Source organism: Geotrypetes seraphini, chromosome 1 (genome assembly GCF_902459505.1).
Source record: "Geotrypetes seraphini chromosome 1, aGeoSer1.1, whole genome shotgun sequence".
Lineage (NCBI taxonomy): Eukaryota > Metazoa > Chordata > Amphibia > Gymnophiona > Dermophiidae > Geotrypetes > Geotrypetes seraphini.
This window is the reverse complement of record NC_047084.1, coordinates 87,291,603-87,312,263: the sequence shown is the minus strand read 5'-3', so window position 1 is coordinate 87,312,263 and position 20,661 is coordinate 87,291,603. Positions and strand designations below refer to the sequence as shown.

Here is a 20,661-nt window from a genome sequence, read left to right as displayed (position 1 = left end):
GCATCTGTTTTACCTGAGATTTTATATTGTCTTGTTCTTCCTTCTTGACCAGTTGTGTCTGAAGCTTCCTCCTTTCGTGCTCCAGTTCCCGCACTCTCTTCTGCAGCTTCAAGAAAACGGTCATGTCCATGGCGGCCTTCTCCAAACCAAACTCCTGCAACAAGGCATCAGAGTGGGTACTGAATGGACCTCTTCCACTACCGTATTTTCATGCATATAATGCGCGCGTTATACACGATTTTACAAACCGAGTATAACCATGCGCATTATATGTGTGAGCGTGTTATACAAATTTTTTTTTTCAGTGCGATCTGGCATCCCCCCTGCGAACCGGCATCCTCCCCCCCGCTCGCGTCACCCCCCCTCCCCCACGATCCTACATCCCCCCAGCACTGCAAAGACATCGGTCGCTTACCCGATTGGGCACCGGCACCAGCACCAATGCACAGGATGTGCCAGTGCCCAAAGATCCTCCCTCGTTGGGCTGGGCTGGGCTGGGCGGTGCGAGGGAGATTGTCCCTCTTCCCTGTGCCGGGCTGGACTGGGCTTTAAGCATTTGCGCATGCTCAAAGCCTTCTGGTCTCGCTCTCTCCGAGATTCTCAGATTCAGAATCTCGGAGAGAGCGAGACCAGAAGGCTTTGAGCATGCGCAAATGCTCAAAGCCCAGTCCAGCCCGGCACAGGGAAGAGGGAGGATCTCCCTTGCACCACCCAGCCCAGCCCAGCCCAGCCCAACGAGGGAGGATCTTCGGGCACTGGCACGTCCTGTGCATTGGTGCTGGTGCCGGTGCCCAATCGGGTAAGCAACCGATGTCTTTGCGGTGCTGGGGGGGGATGTAGGATTGCGGGGGAGGGGGGTGACGCGAGCGGGTTGGGGGGGAGGATGCCGGTTTGCAGGCCAGAAGAGGGAGTAAGCGGGAGTGGCGGGAGGAGGTTATAGAAGCATGCGCGGTATACTCATGTGCGTGCTATATAAAAAATTTTTTACACAAATGGTTTGGACCCGCATGCTATACGCGTATGCGTGTTATACACGTATGCGCGTTATATGCGTGAAAATATGGTAATCCCCACTCACACTATACTTTCACACCCTGAGGCCTAGAAGTAAATCAGATCAGTATTTGTTGACCATTCCATCATTGAAAGTAATTGGCACCAGAAGAACCACAACCTTTTCTATTTTCGGACCTCAGCTTTGGAACAAACTTCCAATTTATTTGCGCGCTGAAACCTCCTTAGAAAAATTTAAAAGTAATCTAAAAAGCTATCTTTATAAAGATGCTTATGAATCTTAGATCAGACAATCTTGTTGATTCTCCTATTTACTTTTAGATCAGGTCTCATCTTAACAATTATTCTTAGACTAAGTCTTCATAAAAATTGTTCTTCCCTAATTGTTATTCTATTTTAATTGTTTATTTTAAATCAAATGTAATTTAACCTCTAATTCTTTACGTATCTTTAATGTAACTATGGATAAAATTGTATGTATATGGTTTTAAACTGTTTTATTTGTCCCCCCCCAAATTATTATTGTTATACGCATTGAAAATACTTGATATTGCGTTTAAATCAAAATTTCAATAAACTTGAAACTTAAACTTGATACATTTCACTGAAAAGTTGAAAGCAAGAGAGAGAGAGGTGTGGTTAATGGGGGACTACAATTGAACCAGATATAGACTGGAAAGTGTCAGCTCCAGGATGAAATAGAAATATGGAGTACTGGAAAACCCTGGAAGGATTACGAGCTCTGCAGCCAGACACCTTGTCTAGGGTTGCCAGAGGGAAGGCTTCCAGATGAGGCGCGAGATGCACACGAGGAGCCGCTTCCCACAGCTTTGTGCAATGCAGCACTCAGGCAGCTGGCCCGAAGACGCTTCGTTGATTGCACTGTGGACTGGCCAGAAGGCAAGGCACATGGAGGGAGCGAGACAACAACAGTAGGGGAAATGCTTTTATGTTTTTTTATTTAGTGATTTTACATCTGCCCTAATTGTCTGTCCTAACTGTCTGTTCAGGAAGAAGTGCATTTGTTCGTTATTCTCTGGGGGTTGTACTGCTTGCAGAGTCTTGCATCTTAGGGTTTGTTTGTGAATATTAGTACTTTTAGTTTTTTGTCCTGCATTTGCATGGGGTTATCTGTTTTCTGGTAGGAATGAATGTTGAAAAGCATACAGTGTGCTTTATGTATTTTAATTTTGTGGTTAACCATTATGTGTTGTTAATACAATTATATTGTATGTGTGCATATATGAAAAATGGATGGAAAAAATGGTGTTACAATTAGTATTATTAAGGGGGCGGGGTCTGGGGTGGAGATTGGGTGGAGATGGGCACGACTTAGCCCAGTGTTCTTCAACTGCCAGTCTGCAGACCGATACCGGTCCACAAAACAATTATTTTATTTCCGTCGGTCCACAGGTGTCAACAGATTGAAGAACACTGCTATAGAGCAACTCTACCATACCATAATAGCACTAACCTCTAGGAATCATACAAGAGCCTACTTAGGAAAAGGCAGCACCGTAAATATCATAGTGGGCACTAGCTCATCAATACACCTATTGGAAAAACTAAGCAATCCTGATTAGTACAGATAGATCCTACATAAACATTCAATATTTAACAGAATACCTGGCCTCTTTCACACACACAGACCCTCATCACATGCAGAAATAACCATAGCCTAAAAATAGAAACATGTAGATAAAAATTAATCTGAACACCCAAGAAGCCAGACTCTGCATACACTGCAACACGAGAGAACAAGAAACAGTGAAAACATGCCCTCCTGTAAAACATGCCATCCTGCTGTTATAAAGTTTTACAAATAAGCCAGACCAGCTGGAACCATCCATAAGAAATAGTCTAGCACAGAGATGGTTAGGGAAGAAATATAAGTTACCATTCCCCCATACCTTCATTTAGGGTTATAATTGTACCCATTTATAGACCTCTTATTAAAGTAAGAGGCTTTATCACATCAAAATATTAAGAACAGGATACGATGCCTGTCCATGGTAAGAGCCAGCCACATCGATCCTCCTGTCTTGCATGCTTCCTCATCACATACCTCTACTTGCTGCATGGTATCTTCAGTGTCCCCGATCTCTGACGTGGAGATTGAAGGATAATTGGAGTCAGATTCCAGGCTGCTCTGGTTGGATGGGTTCCTCCTGTGTCCTGGGGTTTGCTATGAACAGCACACATTAACAAAGGGGTTGAATAACAGGAGGAGACTATTTCACCATTTAGTGGTTATTTTGCATACTACAGTTCTGCATCCTCCCTGTTTCTTAATTTCTTTAACTCTTCTAAAGGTTATTCTACATAAAAAGGTATGTTGTCTTCATCATAAGGCGTATGGGGACAGACTTAAAGATCTCAATCTGTATACTTTAGAGGAGATATGATAGAGACATTTAAATGCGCATGAGTCAAGTCTCTTTAATTTGAAAGGAAACTCTGCAATGAGAGAGTATAGGATGAAGTTAAGAGGCGATAGGCTCCAGAGTAATCTAAGGAAATACTTTTTTACAGAAAGGGTGGTAGATGCATGGAACAGTCTCCCAGAAGAGGTGGTAGAGACAGAGACTGTGTCTGAATTCAAGAGGGCCTGGGATAGGCACGGGGGATCTGCCATCATGAAAAATAAAATATGGAAAATGTATATTACCAGGTCTAACAGATAAGTCAAAAATCATGGTCATATTCCTAGGCCTAATTTAACAGAAAAGGAAAAAAAAAACCCATGTAATAGGTACAACAGAGAAAGTTACTTAGTCTGCAGTGACGTTCATATCTCTAAAGATATTCTGTCTAATATTCAATGCTGTTTAGCCGGCCTGGAATGGCTCCTACCCAGCTAAACAGCGCTAAACCACTGTTAATATTCAGCAGCAAATAGCCAGCTATCTGATCATACATACTGCACAGCCACTCCATCTCCCTCACTCAATTTCTCCCCACCCTCAACCACATTCCAGTCCCCTCATCCTTTCCCCCCCCGTCACTCCATCCCCCTCGCTCAATTTCTCCTCACTTGCTCCATTCCCATCATACACATCCCACATCCACTTCATCCCCCCCCATTCACTTCCTCCCCACCCTCCCCTTCCCACAATCCTCTCTCACTCAACAAAAGGATACCATTACTCTTGGACAACACTGAACAGTTTATGGTTAAGATCTGTATGATTCTTGGCAATATATATTAATGTATATTGTATTGTATTTCTCTATGTGGTGTTAATAAAAATAAATACAACAAAAAGTAATAGACACTGGAATTTTCCATAGATCTACACAAGTGGTGTACTTGAGTCCATCATTGCTTGTGCTACAAGGTGCCCTTCTAAACTAAACTAAACCTTAGGTTTGTATACCGCGCCATCTCCGCAAGCGCAGAGCTCGGCACGGTTTACAGAATTAAGAGGAAAGGAACTACAATGAAGGATAAAGGAGAGGGACTAAGAGGATAGAGAGGGACAGAATACTAGAGAATGGGAGGTGATTAGATTTTTGCAAAGAGCCAAGTTTTCAAGTGTTTGCGGAAGGATTGGAAGGAGCTTGAGTTTCTGAGTAGGGATGAGAGGTTGTTCCAGAGTTCTTCTGTTCTTCGGATATGGCCGGCACTGGGATGATAGGCCAAAGCTCTACTCATTCACTCCTTGACCTCCTCACTGGCTTAATAAGGGGGGTGCAGGGAAAGTCCACCCCGGGTGTGGTCTTTCTAAAGAGTGCAGGCACCCATCCTCCACTCCATACCTCCCCCCCCCCACCCACTGCGTGCATGTGGCCCTTCCCTTGTACCTCTTGCTGCCCGTGTCGGTGTCGTCTCTGACATAACTTCTGGGCCCTGCAGCAAGGAAGCGACGTCAGGAGGATAGCTGACATGACACAGGCAGCAAGTTTGTGCTGTTTCTCTCGCCTGGAAAGGGAGAGGGGGGAGGGGGTTTCGGGAAGGAGCGGGATGGGGGGGAGGGTTGCTACCGTCCCCGGGTGCCACTTATCCTCACTACGCCGCTGGACCTCCTTATTTAAAGCTCCATTGGTTACCATTTGAGGCTAGAGTTTTGTTCAAATTTGGCTGTATTTGTTTTAAAGTTTTATTTGGACTGACCCCAACCTACCTCTCTTCCCACTTTGAATTCTATAATTCAAACAAGAATGCTCGAAGAACCTGCTGGTTTCTGTTTCCATCAGTAAAAGCATGTCGTAACAAGAGATTCTTAGGAAAAAACCTTGGCATTCCAGGCTAGTGTAATGAATTCATGTTGGAATGTTCTTATTCCCCAAGCTCAATCTTATTATTTCATTGATACTTGGTTTCTGGAAGTCAATTTGGGGACAAATTAATCTCATATGAGGCGATAATATGTGGTACATTACTTCATGTTAAACCTACTTTAGATAAATATAAAAGTCGCCTTTTCATGATCTTGACAGGAATAGGGGTTCAACTGATTACTCATAATTGGAAAAACCATGATAGGATTAATTTTACTTTTTGGTGGGTAACTGTGTGCACTACGTATAAGTATGAAAGGATGATGGCGGAACGTTTGGGGACCAATAAGTCCTTTAATGATGTATGGAGCCCATTAACTAATTTTATTGCATTATAATTAGGGTTATGTTTCTTTCTATCTTTTTCCATTAGAGTCCTTGCATATCCAGGGAGGGTGGAGGGGTGGGGGAAGGGAAACGTATTTTGAGGAGTTAAATTATTTCATTATAATATTGAAATCATATCATATGTATTATTGTTTTAATAATTAAGATTAAAAGGGGAGAAAATGATTGTTTAATGTAATAATTGTATAGTTAATCGTGTGTTTTTATGCAGTTTGTATGATTTACCATTTTATTGCACGATCAAAGTTTAAAGATCAATAAAGATTTACAAAAAAAAAAAAAAAAATCTTATTATCTATTTCGAAAAACTCTTAAAACTTATTTGTTTGAGAAAATATTTGACCTAATTGCAATTTGTATTTTCTGAGCAACATTTGATATTTAAGATTGTAATTCGCTGTTTGTCCAGCCTTTTCTTGCTGTGAACCGCCTTGAACTGACGGTCTGGCAGTATATAAGAATAAATTATTATTATTATTATTTGAACTGGCAGCTGTGGACCAGGCCCACAGTTCTGATACGAGAAAAGTGGTTTCTTAAATTTCTAACAACTATTAGCTTAGGGCTGTGATCACCTTTATGAGCGTCATCTCCTCCCTCAAGTTGTCGTATCTCTGCTCCAGCCTTGAGTACTCCTTCACGAGGTTCTGGTGCCTTGATCGCTCCTCTTCCAGATCCTTCTTCATCTGCAGATTTTCCTTCATAGTTCTTTGGGTAAACTCATCTTTAATGCCAAAAAGAAAGAAAAATGGATACATTGCATTAACCTTTGATTAGATCAAGCTTCTTAAGATTTACTTTTTCCAAACTGCGCTGATCCTATTTGCAAGCACTGGTATGTGCCAAAGCTGGTGTTATGGGAATACAATTAAAAAAAATAATAGCATTCATTTCTAGATCACAAAACAGAACCCCCGGATTTTGTTCTTAACATTGTGAGGCTGGGACTCTACAATGAGGGAGAGAGAAATAGTCCTGAGATTCACTGCAAAAGCAAAAATATTGCAAAGCTGTTGCAGGGTTTATGACATCATAATTGCTCTTCTGTACTGATTTACATGGAGTGATGTCATCATGTGACTTTTTTTCCCCCAAGTAAGAGGACTCCCAATGAAATACATCACCAGTCTATAATATACAAGACTGCTCAATACATTATCTGTGTGTGCTTAATATCTTTACATGATAGGCAAAGTACAGATTTTCCCAAAATAAAGTGGATTCTATTCCCAAAGGCTGCTGTTATAAGCCATGCTTTTTATTATTTCTAATCCAGTGGCAGGTTGCAAATAAATTATACTTCAGGGATTGAGAATATCTATCTGCCTTTCTGGGGGAACATAAAATTAAACAGGATGGGACCAAATCTGACACACGGGAGAAAAATAAATCAGCAAAAACATGCATCAAGTTGGACAATGGGTCAGATTGGAAAGGGATTCTAGAGAAATTAAGTCCCCAAATCAGTTGCCAAGTCAATTTCTATGAAAGAAGCATCTCCAGCTTCTATGGCATGTGACCATTTCTGGGAAAAGGTGACAAAGTCACTAAAAAACAAAAATTAGGTTTTAATGAATTCTGTTAGAGCAACAATTTCTAATACAACAGTCAAACCCCCCCCCTCCATCCTTTTATGTGAAAAAAAATTTAAAAAGTGATAGAAGTTCATCCATGTAATATCTGCAGACTGGCTATGGATCCCTGACTTGAAAAACTGACCATTCTGAATCTGTTATTTTGTCTCTGGGAAACCGTCTCTGGTCAACCGTGACTTGTTTACTTTCCCTGTCACATATACTGTACTCTCCTCCTGATCGCACAAAAATACTCTCCATACTTTTCCCATCCAAGATAATAGATTACATGTGTTAAACTGCCAACTGCACTACTCCCCCCCCCCCCAAATTACAGACGTAACCATTCCTCTTCCATGCTGAAGACCTCTTCAACATTTTGTTGCACCCAGGGCCACATGAGAGCACGCCCCTTTGTCATACCTCTTTTATGCGATACCTCAGGTTAATCAATGCCAGTGTCTTCACTCATCTGCCAGCGACATCATTTGGTGGGTGAGGCTACTGGGCAGAGGTGGCAAAAACTGCAAACGCCAAAGTTTTAGATTCACCTGAGGGATAGGCTAGAGAGTTGCGCGGGGACAGAAATCCCGCCCGTCCCTGCCAGGATCCTCCCCGTCCCCACCCGTCCTCGTCAGGATCCTCCCCGTCCCCACCCGTCCCCGTCAGGATCCCCTCCGTTCCCACCTATCCCCGCAAGGAATTAAAGTGGTACTTTGGATTACGAGCATAATCCGTTCTAGGAGCATGCTCGTAATCCAAAATGCTCGTTTATCAAAGCGATTTTCCCCATAGGAAATAATGGAAACTCGGTGAGAGGGAGAATTAGAAGGGCTTGAGCATGCGCAGATGCATGCTCAAAGCCGGCAGAGACAAGGAAGATCTTCAAGCGGCACCGGCTCTTGTGGGCTGCGTGCTGGTGCCAAAGGGGGGGTGAGCTAAAGTTGGTCGGGCGGGGGGTTCCTGTTCTCGCGGGGGGGGGAAGGGGGTGCCGATTCGAGCGGGAGGGGGCCCTTTGCAAGCGGGGGGGGGGGGGAGCGATGCCGGTTATCGGGGAGTGCTCGTAAATCGAGTCAACACTCGGTTTGCGAGACACGTTTTGCGAGAACGTCTTGCTCGTCTTGCAAAACACTCGCAAACTGGGTTACTTGCAAACCGAGGTTTGCCTGTACCGCCATCCCCACCCGTCCCCATAAAAAGCAGCAATTACTTCTGACAGGATCATCAATTCCACAGTTTCTTTTGTGTTTGCGCTGCTGTTTTCCTTGTGGAATCTCTTTGGTGAAACCCTTTTTTTGTTTTCTGTTCAGGTAATTAACTTGTTTTCTGTTCAGGTAATTAACTCTTTTACTAAGACTGACATGTCCATTATATTATATGGATGAATCCTGCTTCCAAAGCCTTCCATCCCCATGGGAGTCCCGTTGGCTAGAAGGGGGTCCCCGTGGGCCAGATCGGGGTCCCCGTGGGAGTCCCGCAATCCCCGTTCCCGTGCAGACCTCTAGAATAGGCAAGACTGAAAGAATCTCTCGTTCCGAGCAGCATGCGCATTCCATGGCCTTTCCAGCCTCAGGCCACTACTTTCTACTACTTAACATTTCTATAGCTCTGTCAGACATACACAGCACTGCACTTTAAAGGTGTACCTGTCTGCTTTCTACTCTCAAAAGCTAATACTACCCTAAATAAATTATTTCATATATGACACAAACCCATTGGTTATAAAAATGGCATCACTTTCTAGAAATAACATGTCACCAAGTTCAGGTTTTCATAGACCACAAGAACCTGTAATTCATAAGGACATAAGAATAGCCTTACTGGGTCAGACCAATGGTCCATCAAGCCCAGTAGCCTGTTCTCACAGTGGCCATAAGGACATAAGAATAGCCTTACTGGGTCAGACCAATGGTCCATCAAGCCCAGTAGCCTGTTCTCACAGTGGCCTATCCAAGTCATTAGTACCTGGCCAAAACCCAAGGAGTAGCAACATTTCAGGCTACCGATCCAGGGCAAGCAGTGGCTTCTCCCATGTCTTTTTCAATAACAAACTGGATTTTTCCTCCAGGAACTTGTCCAAACCTTTCTTAAAACCAGCTACGCTATCTGCTCTTACCACAACCTCTGGCAATGCGTTCCAGAGCTTAACCGTTCTCTGCGTGAAAAAAATTTCCCTGTAACTTCATTGCGTGTCCCCCTAGTCTTTGTTAATTTTTGACGGAGTGAAAAATCGATCCATCATTACATATAAACTCCAGGCAAGTGCAATGGTCTTTCTTAATTGGTTTAAATTTGTGATGTCTTATCAGGGTCTCAGAATAATAAGCAGATGCCTGATCTTGGAGAGAGGGAGAAATGGCACCAGAATAAGAGACCTCTCACCAGAGAAGTTTTTCATGGGTACTAAGAAAGCTAGACATCCAGGAGTCTATCCAGCAATGAATTTGCACAAGACCAACAGGGTCTAGGGAAGAAACTTGATGGACCAGTAAACCCAATCAAAAAATCTCAAACCCTTTGTAATTCTAGAATAAGTAAAATTGAGGTGGTACCAGTTTTGAGGAATGGATTCACACTCCTCAGCCCAGACAGAACTTTTATGTCTTCCAGTCCTCTCCCCTATTCGCTCAGTGCATGCACACTCTTATCCAAGAGAGCGGGTCTATAAAATACTAAGTGGTGTGGAATGGGTAAACCTGAATTGCTTCTTTTCAAGAATACAATGACTTAGGGGCACATAATGAAACTACTAAGAAGTGAATTTAAAATAAATCAGAGAAAACATTTCTTCCTACAATGTGTAATTAAACTCTAGAATTCATTGCCAGAGAATGTGGTAAAAGCAGTTAGCTTGGCAAGGTTTAAAAAAGAATTGGACCATTTCCTAAAAGAAAGGTACATACATCATAATTAAGATGGACTTGGGAAAATCCACTGCTTATTTCCAGGATAAGCAGAATAAAATCTGTTTTACTCTTTTGAGCTCTTACAAGGTACTTGGGCCTTGATTGGCCACTGTTGAAAAGAAGATATTGGCTTGATGGACCTTTGGGGGGGGGGGGGGGGGTAGGGATTGGGACTTGTATACAACCTTTTTGTATTTATACAACAACACTCAAAGCAGTTTACATTTATACAGATATTATTTTGTACCTGGAGGAATGGAGGATTAGGTGACTTGTCCAGGGTCACAAGGAGTACTGTGGGGTTTGAACCCAGTATGGCAATGATTATGTCCTTATCTCTTCCCTCCCTGCCTTCCATTATGTTCTTAGGTTCTCTTTGAAGGGATTTCCCTTCAAGCCCTGATACAGAAGCCCCTTCAAGGGAAACAATTACTGCTTTGAAGTAGTCTTTCTGTTACGAGATTGTACAGCATTGAATGTGCACTGTAATACTCCATAGTCTTCCTTTATCTATGTTTCTGATCCCTTTCAATATTAATCTATCTCTTTAGGGTGAAGGGTTTCCTAGGCACCAGAGAAAACCTGTTTTCTTCCCAGTAAAACACAATGTCTCTCTTCTCAGGGATTCTGCTCCACTACAGTTTCTTCCCAGGGATAATCTAATATACAGACTTCATCACAAGTGGAGTAGGGAAACATATTTAATAAATAATAAAGGGCTAGGAAGTCAAATTGGCTTAGTATGACAATATTATATAAGACTCCTAAAAATAGTATCTTCTAATAAGTTACATCACAAAGCTGTTAAATATTGTCACACCCCTAGCCTTAAAGCTCGGTTTGTGCCAGGCAGGGGTTTGTCTAAACCTATTACAACTGTCAGAAGAGCTGATCAATGTAGCAAGCCAGAGGGAAAGAATAGGGAAGATGGTTCATTTCCCTTTAAATCTCAGGTAGCTGAGCTCCAGGGAGTGAAAGATGCAGAATGTAACAGCCTGGAACAGCCTGAGATCACTCCCACCTCACCTACCAACTCTCAGCTGCAGAAGCTGATTGCTGCTCCTGAGAGAGTTAGGAAAAAGCTGCAGGCTGGCCCTCCCCCTCAGAGAACTGGGCGTGCCCGGCTGAACGTAATAGAAGCTGCTCTGAGGGGAAGGAAGTCAGTCTGCCCTGAGCCTGCTCAGGAAGGAGGTATCCAGGACATTGCTCCTGATCCTCACTGCTCTGCTGATGTGGAAATGCTAGAGTTTGGTACTGACCCTGAGACTAACCAGCCAGCAGAGCTTGAATTTATGGATTGCCAGGAATCTGCAGTTTGTCCTGAAGGTATGCCTATGGAAGAATAATAGGATACATGTTTGTGAAACTTTTGGTTTTTCTTCCAGCTCAGGTGAGCAAATTGTTTGGACTGCTTCACAGCAGCTGTTTGCAATTGAGGGAAGAAAGAGAGCAGTGCTGAACTTCTCCCTTTAGGGGAACTTTTGAAAAGGAAAAACGTTTTCCTTAATTGAAGAAATCTGCTCTGTTAAGTTTACTTTTGTGTTTGAATGCTGAAGAATGAGGAAGTAAGTCTGGGGAGAATCCACTGTACAACTGGATGGGTTTTGTGGGGCCATTTGGGCATTCTGTGTTAACAGATATTTTGGTGGATTCGCTTACTCCCCTCCCCCACCAACTCCTTTGGAGCTGGCTGGGGCCAAGCCTATTTTCCTCTCAGGCTTGGATACAGCACTACAGGCAGTGCTAATAGCAACCTTGCTAACTGTCTCTCTTTTTGAAGATAACAGTATTGTTTTGAAGACTTATCTTGACCACTGATGACAAACGTTTTGTAAAGTGTTTTGGTTACTTACCTGTATGGAGATGAGAGCTGAGACATAGTGGTTTTCATCAGCTCTGGTTTTGTTTTGGGGTATTTGTATTGGTGACTTGGAGTCCAGACTGAATGGAAGTTGGCTCCCAATATAAGCCCACAATAAAAGTGACTTGTAGCATGAACTATAAAACTGACTCTTTTGAATTTTTGTTTTCATGCTTTACCAATGAACATTGAGACCAGCAGGACTTCCAACTTTATGGAAGCACGTCAGGTGTGAGTATTTGTGTGCTTGGACCGGAGCCTACCATATCCACAGGCACCGGCTCGACCACAATTGGTATCAGGAGTGGGATTTCACTCTGGTAACGGACCATGTGACGCTGAAATGGCTCAACACCATGAGGAACAACAATGCCCGTCTAACACGATGGTATCTTGCCATGCAGACATTTAGATTCAGGGTAGTGCATCGCCCGGGCAAACTAAGCACAAACGTTGACACCCTATCCAGGATGCAGGAGGAGAGCCATACGCCCCTGGAGGTTAGGGAAGGTCAGAAGCAAAGGGTGAGGGTATGTCACACCCCTAGCCTTAAAGCTCGGTTTGTGCCAGGCAGGGGTTTGTCTAAACCTATTACAACTGTCAGAAGAGCTGATCAATGTAGCAAGCCAGAGGGAAAGAATAGGGAAGATGGTTCATTTCCCTTTAAATCTCAGGTAGCTGAGCTCCAGGGAGTGAAAGATGCAGAATGTAACAGCCTGGAACAGCCTGAGATCACTCCCACCTCACCTACCAACTCTCAGCTGCAGAAGCTGATTGCTGCTCCTGAGAGAGTTAGGAAAAAGCTGCAGGCTGGCCCTCCCCCTCAGAGAACTGGGCGTGCCCGGCTGAACGTAATAGAAGCTGCTCTGAGGGGAAGGAAGTCAGTCTGCCCTGAGCCTGCTCAGGAAGGAGGTATCCAGGACATTGCTCCTGATCCTCACTGCTCTGCTGATGTGGAAATGCTAGAGTTTGGTACTGACCCTGAGACTAACCAGCCAGCAGAGCTTGAATTTATGGATTGCCAGGAATCTGCAGTTTGTCCTGAAGGTATGCCTATGGAAGAATAATAGGATACATGTTTGTGAAACTTTTGGTTTTTCTTCCAGCTCAGGTGAGCAAATTGTTTGGACTGCTTCACAGCAGCTGTTTGCAATTGAGGGAAGAAAGAGAGCAGTGCTGAACTTCTCCCTTTAGGGGAACTTTTGAAAAGGAAAAACGTTTTCCTTAATTGAAGAAATCTGCTCTGTTAAGTTTACTTTTGTGTTTGAATGCTGAAGAATGAGGAAGTAAGTCTGGGGAGAATCCACTGTACAACTGGATGGGTTTTGTGGGGCCATTTGGGCATTCTGTGTTAACAGATATTTTGGTGGATTCGCTTACTCCCCTCCCCCACCAACTCCTTTGGAGCTGGCTGGGGCCAAGCCTATTTTCCTCTCAGGCTTGGATACAGCACTACAGGCAGTGCTAATAGCAACCTTGCTAACTGTCTCTCTTTTTGAAGATAACAGTATTGTTTTGAAGACTTATCTTGACCACTGATGACAAACGTTTTGTAAAGTGTTTTGGTTACTTACCTGTATGGAGATGAGAGCTGAGACATAGTGGTTTTCATCAGCTCTGGTTTTGTTTTGGGGTATTTGTATTGGTGACTTGGAGTCCAGACTGAATGGAAGTTGGCTCCCAATATAAGCCCACAATAAAAGTGACTTGTAGCATGAACTATAAAACTGACTCTTTTGAATTTTTGTTTTCATGCTTTACCAATGAACATTGAGACCAGCAGGACTTCCAACTTTATGGAAGCACGTCAGGTGTGAGTATTTGTGTGCTTGGACCGGAGCCTACCATATCCACAGGCACCGGCTCGACCACAATATATACTTTAGTCTAATTCATATACACTCAGAAATGTGTAGTTCGGCAAAGAGCCAAAGCTCCTATAGTCGAACCCACCATCCAATCACTGTGTATAAAATCGTGAAAAAGTGCTATTTAAAAAGTTAAAATCTCTATGTTTGATGGCAAAAGAAGGATGTTCCCACTTAGCTTTTAGGATTTTCAACAGGTCCCTGGCAGGTCAGGTTTTCTGGATATCCACAATGAATATGCATGAGAAAGATTTGCCTGCACTGCCTTCTTGGTATGCAAATCTTTCTCATGCATATTCATTGTGGATATCCTGAAAACCTGGCCTGCCAGCAAATCTCAAGGACCGGACTTGGGCAGCCCTGACATAGACGGTTTACAGTATTTTTATTAAGAAAATATGCTTAAAAGAAATTGTAATTTAAAATTATTGGGGACTGACAAATCAAGAAGTACTAACTGAGACAATAAGAAGAGGGGGTACAGGGGAGTGAAAAATACATCAAGATTGAAAATTAAAAAAAAAAAGAGGTGAAGGAAAATGGGGAAGGAGCATGGTAGTGGTGGTGGGGGTTCGCCCTGGGCGCAGTCTCGGTGGGGATGCCGGCATATCCCTGCCCCAAATGCCACGCTTGCGCCTTCCCTTCCCCGTCCCCCCCTCCTCCGTACCTCTGTAAAATGTTCACCAGCGCAAGCAACTACTCAAGCTTGCTGCTCACGCCGGCCTGACTCCCTCTGAAACCACTTCCAGGTCAAAGGGCCAGAAAGTGACATCAGAGGGAAAGCTAGCACAAGCAGCAGGCTGGAGAAGCTGCTCACACTGGCAAAGATTTTAACAGATACGGTGGTGGGAAGAGGGAGGGGCACAAGTGTGGCACAAAATGAGGGGGGTGTGGAGATATTGCACAGAAGGAGCATGGGGTGGAGAGGAGGGCACCACTGCCTCAGGCATCTCCTACCCTCGCTATGCCACTGAGCAGCACTGTCCTACATGAATACAGGATGTCTGGTGCGGTACTCGGAGAGACCCCCCAGGAGTACTGGTCGACAAGTCGATGAAGCTGTCCGCGCAATGCGTGGCGGCTGAGAAAAAGGCAAACAGAATGCTAGGAATGATTAAGAAAGGGATAATGAGCAGGTTATCATGCCGCTGTACTGGGCCATGGTATGCCCCCACCTGGAATACTGCGTCCAGCACTGGTCGCCGTACATGAAGAAGAACACGGTACTACTCAAAAGGGTCCAGAGAAGAGCGACAAAAATGGTTAAGGGGCTGGAGGAGCTGCCGTACAGCGATAGGTTAGAGAAACTAGGTCTCTTCTCCCTTGAAAAGAGGAGACAGAGGGGACATGATCGAAACATTCAAGATACTGAAGGGAATAGACTTAGTATATAAAGACAGGTTGTTCACCCTATCCAAGGTAGAGAGAACGAGAGGACACTCTCTAAAGTTGAAAGGGGATAGATTCCATACAAACGTAAGGAAGTTCTTCTTCACCCAGAGAGTGGTGGAAAACTGGAACGCTCTTCTGGAGCCTATTATAGGGGAAAACACCCTCCAGGGATTCAAGACAAAGTTAGACAAGTTCCTGCTGAACCGGAACATACGCAAGTAGGGCTGGTCTCAATTAGGGCAATGGTCTTTGACCTAAGGGCTGCAGCGGGAGCGGGCTGCTGGGCACGATGGACCACGTGTCTGACCCAGCAGCGGCAATTCTTATGTTCTTATGAAGCTATTTCTTCTGTAACAGAATAGTGTCGTATCCTGATAAACCCTCTCACTGTTCCACGTATTCCTAAAAGCCAAAAAATTATAGGTATGCTGCTCCTGTAGTGCATAAAAATTCCCTTGTTAGGGAAATTTCTGAAGTCTTCCAAGCTCCTGCTTCCGGCTAAGCCCAGATAGTTTGTAGGAGAAAAATAAACAGAAAACCAACCCAATCCCTTCTGCTCATACTTTTCCACTCGCCTGTAGCTGGGGACACTTCATGGCATAATTTTATTAAAATTAATTTTTAGCTCCTACTTCTCAAAGATACTCAGCAAGGCTAACAAAAATGTCATAAGACTAAGGTACCAAAATCACAATAAAATATTGTAAAACAGTTAAAAACTTCCTTTAGGATAGTAATATTTCACAGACAGGAAGCGAAATGTCACTCTCTGTCTCCCACATAAACTTTGATAACCAGGAATTGGGCTTCGTTAAAGTTGTCATTGTCGTTAGTGATTTCTGGCTCACCTTTCTTCAGCTGGCTAAATGAAAAAGATATTTCTACAACTTGCACCTTTCAATCCACGAATCATCTATTTAGTGATCGTTTTTAAACGCTCTCTCACCTTCAGATTTGCAGAGGATTCTATTGTTGAGGTCGTCTTTTTCATGCTTTAAGAGAACATTCTCTTCTTCCAGATCGGATACCCTCTAAGAATTAAAAAAAAAACACAAAAAACCCAAAGTAAGTACAGCATTTTCTCTTTCTGCCTCTGTATGTAGGTCACCTCAAGGCCTGTTTTCTCCGTGCAGAGGATTTTATTTCACCTGCCTGCTCTAAAATCTTGTGAGTGAAAGGCACTGGACTGGCACAAGTGAGGGCAATTGGTTAACATTGAATGCTAAAGGGCTTAGCTCAGGAATAAAAGGTGATATTTAGTAAAGGAAGGGAAAAAAAATGTAGTCTTGATGTTATCTTTGCTCACGAATATGAAGAATCACAAAGAACTATTAACAACTAGAGATTATCCATGCGTGCTTCACGAGGTGCTGGCAGAGATATGGTGAGACAGGGTTTTGTTTTGTTTTTCATACATGGTGGGGATATTCCATTATAAAAGATGATCTGGAAAGAGGTGTTGCAAATGTTAAAAGAAATGACATGAATGTTGTTCTTGCTTCATAAGGGGAGAGTGTGGCATCGTGGTTAACCCTTTCAGGACCATAAGGATCGTAGGCCAATTTTTGTGGTTTTGACGACATTTTTATGGTAAAAAGGGCTTGCAGATGCCAAAAAATTGATTTTTTTTGTGAAATATCATTATTTTTATTTAAAAAAAATCACACTTCTGGCTTATGGACAGTGTGGCAAGTGAATCTTCTCGTCAATCTAGCAACGACGCTAATGAATGAATGTCGGAACCAGTTTGTTTACATAAAGGCAGTATCATATGGAATCCGTACATATCAAATTTAGAACTGTAGACTATCCCAATCAAAATTTATAGGATTTTAAAGTTATGGGACAAATATGTCCCTTGGTCCTGAAAGGGTTAAAGCTACAGGCTCAGCACCCTGAGCAACTCACTTTATCCCCCAATTGCCCCAGGTATTACCTTCTGAGTTTTTTCATTACACATCTGGGATGGGAGGAGGGTAAGGTAGGGAAAGGTAATGGAAAAATGGATATTAAATCTTCATATTATAGTAATAAAGATGTTTAGTATTATTATTATTAATAATTGATGGAAGGGGGTGGGCATAGTTATGATTCTGTATATTATTTGTTTGAAATAGTGTATTCTCTGTAATAATTTACTATTTTCAATCAAATGTATTACACTGTTGTAATTTAATAAAATAATAAAAATGTTTAATAAAAAAAAAAAAAAAAAAAAAGATTGTGAGCCTGCCAGGACAGAGAGAAAAAAAATGCTTGTGTACCTGAATAAATTCATGTAAACCGTTCTGAGCTCCCTTGAGAGAACGGTATAGAAAATTGAATAAATAGCGTGAAAAGCTTCTGCCTCTGATAACCAGAGCTGGTACTATGATGTCATAATGCCTCATTCTACCAATGCCTAAGAGCCAACCTCATCAGTGATGTCACAATGGCTTGATTGTCCTAGACTTGACTCACTTCTACTACATCTTGATTTCTAGAGTGGTGCAGTGGTTAAAGTTACAGCCTCAGCACCCTGTGCTTGTGGGTTCAAACCCACACTGTTCCTTGTGACCCTGGGCAAGTCACTTAATCCCTCCATTGCCCCAGGTACATTAGACAGGTTGTGAGCTCATCAGGACAGACAGGGAAAAATGCTTGAGTACCTGAATAAATTCATGTAAACTGTTCTGAGCTCGCTTGAGAGAACGGTATAGAAAATGAACTAAATCAGTGTGTTGCAAACTTTCTGGCCGGTGGCACACTAAACGCAGTACCCCAGCCAGAAAGCACCCGGAAGTGCGCGGTTGTTAACGCGCTGACGTCATGCGCTGAGGCCCATTTGGCTGCTTCGATGGAGGGATCCGGGAGGAGGGGGGAAGTACGGTGGGAGGAGGAGAGACGCCGGCGAGTAGGAGAGTCATCCGCGCCGGCTAACCGCCTACAGGATGTGCCTCTCACTGCGAGAGGCACGTCTTGATGGCAGTCATCTGGCGCGGATGACTCTCCCCCTCGCCAGGGTGTCGCGGCACACCTGAAATCTCAGGAGGCACACTGTTTGCAATACACTGGACTAAATAAATAAATAAAAAAATACTTGCAAAATCTGGAAAATTGCTGGTTTTAAGAATTTGTTGCTCAGACAAAAAGCATAAATTTAGAACTTGTCGCTCACATGCGAAAACATTTGCACATACTTGGTCAATCCTTAGAGGGAGGATTGCTGGTAGATATTGATGACAGCGATATTGATGGATGTGGTAGCTGAGAGAATGAAAACTGCTTTGCACTGGAAGGAACATCATTCACCAGAGAAACGAGTTGTCGCAGCATTTTCTCAGTATATAATAATATGAGTGAGATAACTACTTTTAGGCACCAAAGGGTGAGCAAGCACTTCCTAAGATTTGGTCACCATTTGAGACTTGGCTCAAGGAACTATCTGAAGAGATGGTGGCGTAGCAAGGGTGGGAGAGGCAACCTCCCACCCCCACCCCGCACCTCCATCCCCTACTTCTTCCATGCCACACTTGCGCCCTCCCTTCCCATCCCTGGACCTCTTTAAATCTTCGCCAGTGCGAGCAGCTTCTCCGGCCTGCTGCTCATGCTGGTATTAGCTTCCCCTCTGATGTCACTTCCTGGTCTCATGACCCGGAAGTGATTTCAGAGGGAGCCAGGCCAGCGCAAGCAGCAGGCTAGAGTAGTTTCTCATGCTGGTGAAGATTTTAAAGAGGTATGGGGGAGCTCTAAACGGGCTGCTTTGCAGTCTTCCCCGCTGGGGCTTGGCCTTCCCTCTGCAGCATCTTTTCTATCCCTCCCTCCCATCCCCCTGTGCAGCAGAACCCCACTGACCCTCCCACTGTGATGTGGCAAAGGAAAAGCCCCAGCAGGGAAGACCATGAAGCAGCCCGTTCAGAGTACTGCTGCTTTAGGAGGCCTCAGAGTGGAGGTATGTCGGGCCTCACCGGGGTGGGGATGGGGATTGCTGAATTGACAAGTCCGTTTTTTTTCGACGAATCAGGCAGCACTAGTGTCAGGGATAGAGTTGGGGAGTATTGGGGACATTTTTTTAGGGGGGATTTGGGGGTCACTCTTATCTAGGGCTTATATTTGGGGTAGGGCTTATATTAGGAACATCTTTAAAAATCATGTTAGGGCTTATTTTCGGGGAAACAGGGTGCTTCACACAGCTTTTTGAATTAGACTTTTCTAACATTTTTTTTTACTATTTTATTGTATACAGAAGACCAAATTAATAAATACAGTACAATCTTTCCACCATCTTGCTCAAAAGCTACACCAAATGTTTCTCTGTAGCTGGAAAAGTTATTTAGGCTGTGAAACTGTTCTTTTCCATGACAGATTAATGAAGGGAGTTAAGTACAAGGCTTTCAGTCCAAAAGGGGGGTAGAGTGGAAATAAGGAGCACTTAGATATCTAATCAATTTGTAGAGTGGCAACACAACTAATAAATTTAATCCTACCACTGCTGGGCTGCTTGTCTACAAGTGTCACCACTTAGTTATTAGGGCTTCCTAAATGTCTCTAGTACCAGTAAATCAAACCATCTTCCGAGAGCCCAGAGGATACCACTCAGAGCTAATGATGGAAAAGGCCTCTGTTAGCACTCCATCCTCTGCAAATACAATGACGAAGGCTTGTGGTAGCTAATGAAATTCCCCTAAACCAAGGATATCAATTATGTGTGTTATTTTGTCAGCTTACATTCTCTGCCTCTCGTGCAGTGCTTCATCCTCCCCGCCCCACAATCTCTAACACAGACAAAACCGCATAACAAGGAATCGGGAATGAGAACGTGCCGAAGTAGGAAAGCTTAAGCCAGATCCCACCATATATCAAAGCGCATGCGTGCGTTCAGATGACGTTGGTCACCGTCTGTTGCCCCATCCACAGCGCTGCGTACGTCTAGTAGCACTATAGAAATAATTAATAGTAATAGTGATGGTGACAATCACCAGAATTGCATTGCTGAGGTGAATGTAATCTTATTTGTACTCTAACTGTAATCTATGTGTTATATCACACAGTAACGTACAGTCAATTTAATATCCAATTTGCAAGTTCTTCCAGAATTAATCCAGGTACCTCTCCTCCCTTGTAACCAAATAAACCCCCCAAAAACCCCCCCAAACTGTTGTAACTTCACTGGAAATGTCCAGTTAGCTTATTTGTACTCTAACTGTAATCTATTTCTTATATCACACAGTAACGTACAGTCAATTTAGTATCTAATTTGCAAGTTCTTCCAGAATTAATCCAGGTACCTCTCCTCCCTTGTAACCAAAAAAACAACAACCCAAAACTGTTGTAACTTCACTGGAAATGTCCAGTTAGCTCTTTTGTAATCCGCCTTGAACTGCAAGGTATAGGCGGAATAGAAGTCCCTAACGTAATGTAATGTAATGTAATGTAAC

At 43.4% G+C, this 20,661-nt stretch overlaps 1 protein-coding gene across 2 annotated transcripts in view; it reads right to left on the bottom strand.

The window, feature by feature from the left end:
* MYO5B (myosin VB) overlaps positions 1-20,661 on the bottom strand; it is a 690,137-nt gene that overhangs the window by 89,919 nt on the left and 579,557 nt on the right. For both annotated transcript variants that reach the window (XM_033934618.1, XM_033934625.1), the window contains exons 23-26: positions 16,191-16,275; positions 6,219-6,367; positions 3,080-3,199; positions 14-154 (exon numbers count right to left, since the gene is read on the bottom strand). In XM_033934618.1, the coding sequence (XP_033790509.1) occupies positions 14-154; positions 3,080-3,199; positions 6,219-6,367; positions 16,191-16,275 (495 nt within the window). The remainder of the gene's footprint in view (positions 1-13; positions 155-3,079; positions 3,200-6,218; positions 6,368-16,190; positions 16,276-20,661) is intronic.